Below are 13,281 nucleotides of genomic sequence, written 5' to 3' on the forward strand. Positions count from 1 at the left end.
GAAACCCTGTACAGGGTCACTATGGGTCGGAACCGACTCGACGGCACTTAACAACAACAACAACATGTACCAGGTCTGGATTGTGAACCACAATTTGGTGGTTGGTGGTTGGAGTCCACCAGCTGCTGCGCAGGAAAAAGATGAGGCTTTTTGCTCCTACAAAGATTTACAACCTCAGGAACCCTATACAGTAATTAACAACAAAAACAATAGTAAAAGAAATCTTATTAGAAAATGGGCAAAAGACATGAAGAGATATTTCACTGAACAGGATATACAAGTGATAAATAAGTAGCACATAGAAGAGATGTTCAACATCATTAGCTAAATGCTTACAGTGCTTTATCCATAATAACAAAAAAACCAGGAATAGTTCAGATGTTCTTCAGTTGGTTAATGGTTAAACTATGTGCAGTGAAATGAACTGCTTCATATAGCACTTCAACTCATAGTCTTTGTAACTCCCAGTAACTTCTTTTTTCTTTATGGGTCTAGGTAAGAGAAGGTGGAAGAAAATGCTGATAGTGTTTTATGATTCAGTTGTGAGTGCTAACAGGACAAATTGTGATTGCAAAGTCTTGGAACTCTAACTTGTGTTTAAAATGAGCCATCTCAGAAGCAGGATGTGGGATCTCACGACCATCAAGTAAGAAGGCCAGGAGTGGAGTGTATCCTTTGGATTCCAAAATCCCTGCACACTGAACCTCCTTGGCCAGAAACAGAACACTGTGACACTGGAGGAGCAGCAGCAGAACCAAGAGTTATGCACCACAGACAGTGGGTTTCCCGGCCCGTGGAGCAAGTAAAGCTGAGGGTCTTTGGGCAGGAGATGCACTTGTGGAGGCACTTAATGAGGGAGCTACGTTTGCTGACTCATGGAACTCGAGCTAAGTACCTTCTGGCTGAGGTTTATAGCATAATGGAGTGACCCTTGGACATTTATCAGCAGTACTAAAAGAGCTTTGGACATTGCTGGAGCAGGCCAGAAGCCAAGAATCGCATGGCTGAGAGGCAAAGGACCAGAGAGAGGCCTGCCTGACAACATGGCTGGGAAGAGAGTGTCCTAACTGAGAGAACTGTGCTCTGAACATTTCTAATCCTGAATTGTAACCTGCTAACTTCCTTAATAAGCCCCATAACTGTGAGTATGATGTCTGCGTTCACTGTAGCCATTGCAATGAATTATCAAACTCAGCTGAGTAGAGTGTGCTGTGGGAGGGATAACTGATGTCAGTTTTTGCACTATGGCAAATCTAAGTCATAGACTACTACTTAGAAATAAAAAAGGAGTAAACTATGTATACATACGCCTGGTGAATCCAGAGAATTATTATGAAAGGATTTAAAAAAAAACAACAAAAGGATTTGTTGTTGCTGTTAGGTGCCATCGAGTCGGTACCGACTCAAAGCGACCCTAAGAACAACAGAAACACTGCCTGGTCCTAGGCCAACTTCACAAATGTTGCCATGCTTGAGCCCATTAATGCTGCCGCTTTGCCAATCCATCTCGCTGGGGGTCTTCCTCTTTTTCTCTGACCCTCACCTTACCAAACATGATATCCTTCTCCAGCGACTGGTCGCTCCTAACAATATGTCAGAAGTATGAGAGATGAAGTCTGGCCATCCTGGCCTCCAAGGAGCACTCTGGCTTCACCTCTTCCAACACAGACCTGTTGGTTCTTTTGGCAGCCCATGGTACTTTCTATATTTTCCTCAACACCATAACTCAGAAGCATCGATTCTTCTACAATCTTCCTTATTCACAGTCCAGCTTTTGCATGCATATGAGGTAATTGAAAATACCATGGCTTGGGGCAGGCACACCTTAGTCCTGAAGCTGACTTCTTTGCTTTTCAACACTTTAAAAAAGGTTTTGTGCAGCAGATTTAGCCTAATGCAATACGTCATTTAATTTCTTGACTGCTGTTTCCATGAGTGTTGATAGTTGATCCAAGAAGAATGAAGTCCTTGACAACTTCAGTCTTTTCTCCGTTGATAAGAATACTGTTTATTGGTCCAGTGGTGAGGATTTTTGTTTTCTTTTCATTGAGATGCAATCCATACCAAAGGCTGTGGTCTTTGATCTTCATTAGTAAGTATTTTAAGTCCTCTTCTGTTTTGTTGTAATGCTATTGATTATTTGCATGTTTTTAATTAAACTTTATTTTGAGATCATTATAGAATCACATGTACTTGTAGGAAATTAAATGACCCCTTGTATCTTTTACCCCAGTGGTAATATTTTACAAAGTAGGGAATATCACAATGAGAATATAAAAATTGATTCAGTCATAACTCAAACCATTCCTCTTCAATTTGTCATTCCCGGCATAGTAAATCATGTGGTTGTTAGATTCAAAATGGCCAACAGCAGTCCATTTCAGCTCACTGATGCCTAAGACATCGATGTTTATGCGCTCCATTTCATTTTTGGCAATTTCTAATTTTCCTAGATTCATACTTCATACATTCCATGTTCTGATTTTCAACGGATTTTTACAGCTGTTTCTCTTCATTTTGAGTTGTGCCCCATCAGCAAATGAAGGTCCCACGGGCTTTACTCCATTCGCATCCTCATGGACAACTCTACTTTGAGGAGGCAGCTTTTCCCCAGTTGCATTTTGAGTGCCTTCCAAGCCGTAGGGCTCATTTTCCAGCACCATATCTGACAGTATTTCTCTGCTATTCATAAGGTTTTTAGTGACTAAATATTCGGATGCAGTTTGTCACTCCTTCTTCCTAGTCTGTCTTCATCTGGAAGCTCATCTGAAACCTGTCCACCATGGGTGACCCTGCTGGTATTTAAGATACCAGTGGCATAGCTTCCAGAATCACAGCAAATCACAAGCCACCACAGTACAACAAACTGATAGAGGAATGGTGGATACAAAAGGATGTATCTACATACAGTATAATTTCATTATGTAACATTCTTGAAATGACATCATTACAGAAACGGGTATGAAGAGTAATAGATATCAGGGACTAAGGAGAGGGTGGAGGCAGGAGGAAATTGAGTGTGGCTATAAAAAGGCAATATGACAGATTCTGGTGTAGACAAATGTTTGAGTCATGACTGAATCAATTTAAATATTCTCATTGTGATATTCCCTAGTTTGTAAGAAACTACCACTGGGGTAACTGAGTAAAAGATACAAGGGGTCATATTACTTCCTTCAATTTTGAATCTATAATGATCTCAAAAAAAAGTTTAATTAAAAACATGCAAATAATCTATAATAACATTACAACAAAACAGAAGATAAAAAGAGATCAATGGAACTAAGATTCTAGCCTATCTAAGAAGTTAGTATATGCTAAAGGAATTATTTCTTCCTTCTGTCCTTTCAGTTCTACCTTTCTCTGATCTACTGTATTTGTATGCTCCAGTGACTGCAGCAACTAGGATCCTTGTTCTCTAGTTTTGAGTTGGATTTGGCTGATGGAAGCTATAGACAGGGCAACAGAGAATAGGAAGAATGAAAAGTCAGATTATTTATTTACCTCCACTTTTCCCCTGCTGGACCACAGCTGGAGAGTAAGTACATTTTTATATAAAAACTACACTCCAGTCAAGCAGCCTATTCCTTAGCAATAGCTCTTGCTGGGTTCTACTTCCTTGCCTGGTTCCCTCAGTGTTAAGTGTAAGTAGCAAAAGATATTTAAGTACAGAAACATTTACTTGTAGTTTTCCATTTTATCCAATGTATTCCCTGAATTCTAAAAGTGAATGAATCCTGTTGCTGACTCTAGAATGCTTCACCATCCCTTGCTTGTTTCCTTAACTCCAACCACATCTTTTCCTGAAACTTCCTTCAGTTATCCTTGGATGTACCATTTACTTCTTGCCAGGATACTGATGTATTTGTCTAGTGAAAAAATATGTAATCCTAGACTAGTAAATATCAAGGATTTTGGTACTGTCACTTTGTTATTGTACATATGGAAATGTATAGTTCAAGTGATGAGAATTTGGGGTGATTGTTTTTGTAAATGTTTGAGTAATAATCTCTTTTCAAAGGACAGAACTACATATCAGAAAATATAAATCCAGATTAATTAGACAAATTAATAAATCACAAATAGTTGTGTACTGATATAATTTAATTTTTTCTACTTACCTGAGGGTCCACCAACCACCCATGGTACAATGGAATATCAAGAAGATCAAATACTATGCATTCTGGTGTATATTCAAAGACTCGAACACCAGTAAATTTTACATTTACGTCCAGACCTGTCTGCAGTTTGTGCAAAATTGCCATAGCATCACTCATATTCTGAAAACAGAGGAAGATCAGAAAAACCACAATGACTTTTAATTTTTCATTTTATCCTACCTAATCATTTTTTCAATAAAATTTTCCTAAGTACTTACTATATGTTTGTCACTACCCTGAACTCTAAAGATGTAACAGTGAATAAAACAAAGTCACTCTTCTCACAGAACTTACATTCTACAAAGGGAGACAAATATCATATAAATGCCAAGTACTGATAAGAAAAATTGAACAGAATGAGGACATGCAAAGTGACAAGGGACCAATTTTAGACCAGGAAATCTCTACAATCAGAAATCTAACTGGTAGAGAGGAATACCTCTTTGAAAACAGCATCTAACAGAAACCAGCGACACATTAAACCTTAAGAAACTCCAGGGGAAATAGCCTTCCAGACAAAGTGGAAATCAAAATGGTTCCACTGATTTCAATAAGGAATTAAATACATTTAATAAATAAATAATATAAATTCACTCTTGTCACTTTCTACTTATAAAATATCATTTACTGGTTTTATATATTGGAGTGTCATATAAGATTTTAATTGAAAAAGGGTTTCTCTTGTTAAACATGCTTGAAAAACATGTTTTAAGCTGTAAAATCACTCAATTAAGTTTATTCAGCCTACCAACTTGGCTTTAGCTATAAATTTCCTACCTTAATTGTATAAGTATGTAAAGCCTGTCTTATAGTATGTTGACTTTTCAATTCTATTAGAACTAGATATTGAAATCTGAATGCTGAAATTCAAGAAATTCTACAATACTGATAGGAGTTTTGCTTTCCTTTAATCAATTTGGTACTGTTCAACGCATGTATGAAATGTTGCCTTGAAAGCAAATATGAAGGGTCCAATGAAGTCTATTTTTAGCTTGGACGTTACTTCTTTCCACTATAGGAAGCTGATTACTTCATGCCTCTTATTGCCACGGAAAAGAAAATTGAATTCTGCTCTTTGTCCTAGTTCCAATACTGTTAAGTCTAGTTACCCCTAATAAGAACAGGTTCTTTGAAAATCATGCCAAAAAATTAGGATACATTGAAGCTAGGAAACAATGGAATTTGGCCTAATAGCATGTATTAGACATCACTAGTTCAACTTTCCCCTAAACATAATTTAACTAGAAAATATAAATAAAAGGAGAAAAGTTGTTGCTAAGTGCCATTGAGTCAGTTCCGACTCATAGCAACCCTGTGCAGGGTTTCCAAGGAGTGGCTGCTGAGTTTGAACCACCAACCTTGTGGTTCAAACCGACCTTGCAGTCCAATGCTTTATCCCACAGCACCACACCAGGACTCCTCAGTTATAAAATATAAATAAAAGAAAAAAAAATGAGTTAATGACACATTCATTTGAAAGTCAATTTTTCAAAATACCAGATTATCATTCTATATAGATCTGTAGAAGGATATCTATGTATCATTCTAGACAGCAAACAAATATTTGCTCATATAGACCAGGGATCTGCAAAGTAAGACTTGGAGGCCAAATCTAGCCTGTGAACTAAGAATGGTTTTTATATTTTTAAAGCGTTAAAAAAAAGGAAACAAAAAATATGCAATAAAGACCATCATACTGCCCACAAAGCCGAAACTATCTGCTTCCTTACAAAAACCATCTGCTAACCGCTAATAAAGACCAATGACTATATCCACAAGTTAACAGAAATTGTGCTTATTACCTGCTCATAGTTTAACCGCTGAATTTCTGAAATTTCTTTTGGTTTTGCATCAAGCATGTAATCTCCTGTAAAGAGAAATTGTATAATTTCTTTTTTTTTTTTTAAGCAATTTTTTCTGATTATAAGAGTAATTATATCTTAATTATAATTTTTCAGTCATTCAGCAATAGGTGACATATAAAATTGATTATCTAATCTACCCTGAAAAAATTTATGTTAATGTTTGCTACAGTTATCATACACTTCCTTGATACTATAATACTTTTGCAGTTTTCTTTCCTTTCCACTTTATGATATACTTGAGCATCCATGTTACTGCATATATATTGTTGTTAAGTGCCATCAAATCGGTTCCAAATCACAGTGACCCTATATAGGGTTTCCAAGGCTTTAAATCTTCATGAGAGTGGAAGGTCTCATCTTTCTCCCATACTACATATATAATTCTCATTTTTAATGGCTATACAGTATTTCATATGTTGTTGTGTTGTTAAGTGCTGTCAAGTTGGTTCTGACTCATAGAGATTCTGTATAGGGTTTATGAGGAGCAGCTGGTGAGTTTGAACTGCCGACCTTGCAGTTCAAAACAACTTTACACTTCAGTGCTTACCCTACAGAGCCACACCAGGACTCTATATGACTAAATTCATTAGTGAATAGACCATCAATATTTTACTAAGCTAAACAATCCTATAACTAATATCCTTATATCTTTGCAGATTTGTGAAGTGTTTTTATAGGTTAAGTTCTTAAAACTTCTACTTGGTGATTATGTAATTAATGTCCCATGATGTGAGCAATCAATTTTAAAGAGAATAGGGTGGGATGCAACATTGTCACTCAGGTCCGGGCCCTGATATGATATAAGAGGACTTTCCCTGGGGTATGGCTTGGCTTGCATCCCCTTTTGTCTTATAATACATATAAGGCAAGAGAAGCAAATAGAGATCAAAGGATTTCAGTAGCACTAAGAAAGAAGAGCTGTGACTGTAGCACATCCTTTGAAACTGGGGTCCTTGTGCTGAGAACCTCCAAGACCCAGGAGAAGACTGATGCCAAGATATAGCTCTCTAAGGAACATGGGGCCGATAGGAGTTGAAAGGAGACAAGGACCTCTCCAGAGCTGACAGAAAGAAAATCTTCCCCTAGAGCCACCACTCTGAATCTGGAATCCAGTCTCCTAAATTGTGAGAGAATAAATTTCTGTTTGTTAAAGTTATGCACATAGCTCCACTTGAGGTATTTCTGTTGTAGCAGCACTAGATAATTAAGACATTATCTCTTAAGAATATGCAAATATGCACATAAATTGTCTTCATGTAATATTATTTGCCTTTTATTTAAATGTTTAAACTTTGAATCTATCTGAATTTATTTAGTAGAAACAGTAAGGTCAGGATCTAGCTTATCACCCAACCTGTTACAAGATTAGTAACTTGATGAAATTGCTTTTAATATAACATTTATTTCTTACTTCAAAAAAAATTCTAGACTTTATCAAGTATTCTCTTAAGCTTTCCAACTCTGATAACAAAGTAATTCCTATAAATATCAATATATTATTATTAATGCTTTCAATGAGAACTTTTAGATAACAAACCTAATTAACTATGACTTTGTGTTCCATAGGTACAAGAACTCCAAAAGCATTCAATTAATTGATTTATGGAAATATATAAGCAAATTCATTTGGCAAATGTTTTTGCGTCTATGTTGTTATTGAATGCTGTCTAGTCAATTCCAACTCATAGAGACCCTGTATAGGGTTTCCAAGGAGGAGCTGGTGACTTTAAACTGCCCACCTTATGGTTCCATTATATATTCTATACGTTGAGTTTTGATACAGTATGTGACTAAAAACTATGCTTTATTTTGGTAAATGCTATATATTATTTATTCAAATAATCGAGTGCATAATTGCTATACTAATGTCCTATATTTAAGTTCTGCATTTATCCTAACAAAAAACTATAAATTATCCTCTAACTATGGTGTAGTGCTATAGGATAAGCACTGGATGGCAAGGTTGGTTTGAACTGCAAAGTTGGCGGTTCAACACACTAGCAGTTCCTCAGAAACTCTATACAGGGTCACTGTGAGTCAGAACTGGCTCAACGACACTTAACAACAACACACCTTTAGTAGGGTTAGGATGGAGAATATTACATTTGTTGTTGTTAGGTTATGATTCATAGCAATCCTACCCACAATAGAAGTAAACACTGTCCAGTAATTCACCATCCTCACAACTGTTGCTATGCTTTAGGTAAATGCTGCTGCCACAGTGCCAATCCATCTTATTGAGGGTCTGCCTCTTTTTTGTTGACCCTCCACTTTAACAAGTATAAAGTCCTTCTTCAGAGACTGGTCCCTCCTGATAATAAGTCTGAAGTATGTGAGACAGTCTAGCCATTCATGTTTCCAAGGAGCATTCTGATTGTACCTCTTCCAACACAGTGTTCTTCTGGTAGTCCATGGGTACTGTTAATACTCTTCTCCAACACAACTCAAATGCATCAATTCCTCTACAGTCTGCCTTATCCATTGTACAACATTCACATGCATATGAGGTTACTGAAAATACCATGGCTTGGGTCAGGTACATCTTTGTCCTCAAACTGACATCTTTGCCCTTGAACACTTTAAAGAGGTCTTGTGCAGCAGATCTGCCCAATGAAATATGTTGAGTTCTTGACTGCTGCTTCCATGAGTGTTGATAGTGGATCCAAGCAAAATGATGTTTTTGACAACATCAATCTTTCCTTCATTTATTATGATGTTTATTGATCTAGTGGTGAGGATTTTTGCATTCTTTACATTGAGGCGAAACCCATACTGAAGGCTGTGATCTTTTTTCATCAGTAGGTATTTTAAGTCCTCTTCGTGTCGAGTGCTTATTCTACACTACAGTGCCACATCAGGACTCTCCAGTCTTCCTTGTAGACATATGGATATTATTCTGTCATAGAAAGTGAGTTAATGAGTCTTCTCCAATCTTAATGCTACATTCTTCATATAATCCATCTTCTAGGATTATTTGCTCAGCATACAGATTGAATAAGTATGGTGAAAGAACACAACCCTGACACACACCTTTCCTGATTTTAAACCATTCAGTGTTCCCCTGTTCCCTTGTTCTGTTCAGTCGACTGGTCTATATACAGGTTCTTCATGAACACAATTAAGTGTTCCCGAATATTTATTCTCTGCAATGTTGCCCATAGCTTTTCATGATCCACACACTCAAAAGCCTTTGCATAATCAATAAAGCACAAGCAAACATCTTTCTGGTGTTCTCTGCTTTAGCTAAGATCCATCTGATGTTAGCGATGATATCCCTAGTTCCACATCCTTTTCTGAATCTAGCTAGAGTTCCTGGCCGTTCTCTGTCAATGTATTGTTACAGCCATTTTTTAATTATCTTCAGCAAAATGTTACTTGCATGTGACATTAATGATACTGTACAATGATTTCCACATTCCACTGGCTCATCTCTCTTTGGAATGAACACAAATATGGATTTCTTCCAATTGGTACGTGAGGTAGCTGCTTTCCAAATTTCTTGGCATTGAAGAGTGAGCACCTCCTCTGATGCATCAATTTGTTGAATGATTTCATTTGTATTCCAACAATTCCTGAAGCCTTGTTTTCACCAGTACCTTCAGTGCTCCCTGAGTACCATATATCTTGATCATATGCTACCTCTTGAAATGGTTGGACATTGTTTCTTTTTGGCACAGTGACTTTATGTATACCTTCTATCTTCTTTTGATGCTTTCTCTATCATTTGATATTTTGTCCATAAAATCCATTAACATTCTAAGTAGAGGCTCGAAATTTTCCTTCAGTTCCCTCAGCTTCAGATATGCTGAGCATGTTCTTCCCATTTGGTTTTCTTACTCCAGGTCTTTGCACATTTCGTTAAAATACTTAATTCTGTATTCTCTAGCTGCCCTTCGAAATTTTCTGTTCATTTCTTCTACTTTCTCATTTTTTCCAATCTCTTTAGCATCTCCATGCTGGAGAGTAATCATCAATACATCTTGATGACATATTTGATCTATTTCAGACTGAAGAAGTTGGTAGAATTCTTCAATTTCATCAGTGACTTTAGTGGTTGGTACATATATTTGAATAATAATGGTATTAACTTGTCTTCCCTGTTGTTGTTAAGTGCCATCAAGTCAGTTCTGACTCATAGTGAACCTGTTTAGGGTTTCTGAGGGGCAGCTGGTGAGGTGGAAGTGCCAACCTTGTAGTTCAAACTGACCTTGCGGTCGAGTGCTTATTCTACAGTGCCACATCAGGACTCCAGTCTTCATTGTACGCATATGGATATTATTCTGTCATAGACAGTGTTGTACTTCAAGATTGATCTTCAAACGTTCTTTTTAATGATAAAACTACACTATTCCTCTTGAATTTGTTATTCCCAGCATAGTAAACCATATGATTGTCTAATTCGAAATGGCCAATACCAGTCCATTTCTGCTCACTAATGCCTAGGATATCAATCTTTATGAGTTTATTTCATAATGACCCTAAAGGACAGAGCAGTTCTGCTCCTTAGGATTTCTGAGACTGTAAATCTTTTGGGAAGCTCCTGTCTCCCGAGGATTGGCTAATGGGTTTGAATTGCTAAACTTGAGGTTAACAGATCAATGCTTATCCCACAGCACCACCAAGATGCCTTGAGACAATAGAAAGGCTAAGTATCATTCTAGACAAAGTCAAGGGCCAACTGCAGGTACACTATCAATTTCTCCTTTGACAGTGCAAATAGAAGCTAAAGAAAATCAAAGTAAATCCATGTGAACCAAAATATGACCCTAAATACATCCACATGAATTTAGAAACCATCTCAATAACAGATTTGATGCATTAAACGCTAATGACTGAAGCCCAGAAAAGTGTGGGAAGCCATCAAAGATTAATTTACATAAAGAAAGTAAAAGTTCATTTTAAAAGGCAGGAAATAATGTAAAGACCAAAATCAATGTCACAGAGACTGAATTGTGCTCTTGAGCTCAGAGCAGCTAAAGTACATGGGAGGAATAATGAAGTAAAACAGCTAAATGACTCCTAGTGACCCTGTATAATGCAGTGGGATATATTCCAAGGGCTTCTTCCAAGAAGCTGCTGGTGAACTTGAACTGCCAAAATTGTAGTTCAAGCAGACCTTGCAGTCCAATGCTATATCCTACAGTGCCACACCAAAAGTCCAAAATATTATGACATAATTAATGTATAAAATCTGGAATTAGAAAACCAAAAGGAAAAACATAATCAGTATTTCTCAAACTGAAAAAAACTGAAACTTCAAGTCTTGAGTTAAAAAAATTTTTTAATTCCATGGGCAAAAAAACTGAATGACACAGAAAGCATTAAAAAAAAAAAAAAAAAAAAAAGAAGGCACCAGAGATAGAGGCAGAGATGATGGCATGGAGAGAGAGCGCAGCTGAGGACTGTAGATTCATGGAAAAAGAAAGGCTATGTGCTGGCAGCCAGTAGACAGGCCTGCAGAATGATTATTTATTTACTATTAAATAAATGATTATTTATTCCTGAGTGTTTTTGTATACATAAAACAATAACAGAGGGAATAGAAGCAAATATCGTTGAATGATGATGCCTGGAAGGGATTGTAATCACTACAATGAAATGAAATACGATAGAAAAAGTACAAATCTGACGTTCTCCTATGTAATCTATCACTCATTTCACAATAAAACCTTAAAAAAAAAAAGGCAGAAGGGACATACAGAGTCACTGACGAAAAAGAACTGGCTAATATTCAAGTCATTTCCAGATGGTACATATAAACAAGAAACACCGGTAATGAAGAAATAAGTTCAAACAACACTAAAGGCACTGGCTCAAAACAAGGGCCTAGGCAATAACAGAATATCACATTTCTTGACATTTGAGATGTTTCAAAAACAAGTAAAGTGTTAAAAGTGCTTACTTGGCTATGTCAAGAAATTTGGAAGAGTTACCTGACCAACAAAATGAAAGAGATCCATATCTGTGCCCATTCCAAAAAAAGACCACCAAACAATCAAGAAATAATTTAAAAATTATCATTATTCTCACTAACCTTAAAGTTAATGCTCAGCAGTCATAACACATATCCATCTACTCATTTGCTCACCTACTCTTCTAGGCAACTATTTTATACCCTCTTACTAAACTTTCAACATTTCCTCCCTCTGCCTTCCTCGCAGCTGATGATGATCTTGCTTCCTCTTTCACTGAGGAAACGGAATCATTCAAGAGACCTTACACAAGCTACCACAACCAAATCTACCCACCTCCCTGTATCTATTTATTTGTTTATAATTCATGTAACATACAATACACTCATTTAAAGTGTTCAACTCAAGGTTTTTTCAATTCAAAGGATTGTGAAACTATTATAATAATCAAATTATCGAATATTTTCATCCCTCTAAAAAAATTCTTATCCATTAGCAATGAAGCTCCATTTTCTGTCTAATACTAATTCTTCAGTGCTAACCAACCACTAATGTACTTTCTGTTGCTGTAAACTTGCCTATTCTGAACACTCCATATAAATATACAGTCAGAGAACATGAAGTTTTTGTGACTTGGCTTCTTTCATCTAGCATGTTTCTAAGGTTCATCCATGTTGTAGAATGTGTCAGTAGTATATTCCTTTTTGTGGCTGAGTAATACCCATTGTATGGATATATCATATTTTTCCGTTCACCACCTTTGTATGGATATATACTTCTCTTGGTTACATGGCCAGGATTCTCAGTGATTTGGCAGATGAGATACACTATGAGCAGTCAATCAATTGAAAAGAATTTTCCCTGGAGTGTGACCTACTTTTTGCTGGGTCTGGATACTGAATATGGCTTGTCATTTGACCTTTGGTTCTTTGGACTTGAGTCAGTGGCCTTTTGTATTGGCCTGCTGATACTGGGAGTTGTCAGCAGCCTGCCATCTTGCCTGTCAATCTTGGATTAATTTGCCTCAGCAGCCAAAAGCCTGCCTCTGACTTGATGATCTTGGGTTCATCAGCTCCTGCAGTTAACTGAGTCAGGAGAAGGCTTCAGCAGTCTGACATCTGTCTCACAGACCTGTAACTTACTCACCTCTACAACTGTATGTGTGTCTGTATATGTATATATATATACATGCATACATACACACACACACACACACACATATATATATATATATAAAGTCCTGGTGTGGTGCTGTGGGTTAATGCACTGTACTGCAAAGTCAGTTTGAACCACAAGATCAGTGGTTCAAACTCACCAGTCACTTCTTGAAAACATATATATATA

At 36.8% G+C, this 13,281-nt stretch overlaps 1 protein-coding gene across 2 annotated transcripts in view; it reads right to left on the reverse strand.

Annotated features, from left to right (window-relative positions):
• Positions 1 to 13,281, reverse strand: part of FAM63B (family with sequence similarity 63, member B) — a 97,480-nt gene that overhangs the window by 62,507 nt on the left and 21,692 nt on the right. For both annotated transcript variants that reach the window (XM_006831602.1, XM_006831601.1), the window contains exons 3-4: positions 5,963 to 6,027; positions 4,122 to 4,280 (exon numbers count right to left, since the gene is read on the reverse strand). In XM_006831602.1, the coding sequence (XP_006831665.1) occupies positions 4,122 to 4,280; positions 5,963 to 6,027 (224 nt within the window). The remainder of the gene's footprint in view (positions 1 to 4,121; positions 4,281 to 5,962; positions 6,028 to 13,281) is intronic.

Source organism: Chrysochloris asiatica, unplaced genomic scaffold (assembly GCF_000296735.1).
Source record: "Chrysochloris asiatica unplaced genomic scaffold, ChrAsi1.0 scaffold00004, whole genome shotgun sequence".
Taxonomy (NCBI): Eukaryota; Metazoa; Chordata; class Mammalia; order Afrosoricida; family Chrysochloridae; genus Chrysochloris; species Chrysochloris asiatica.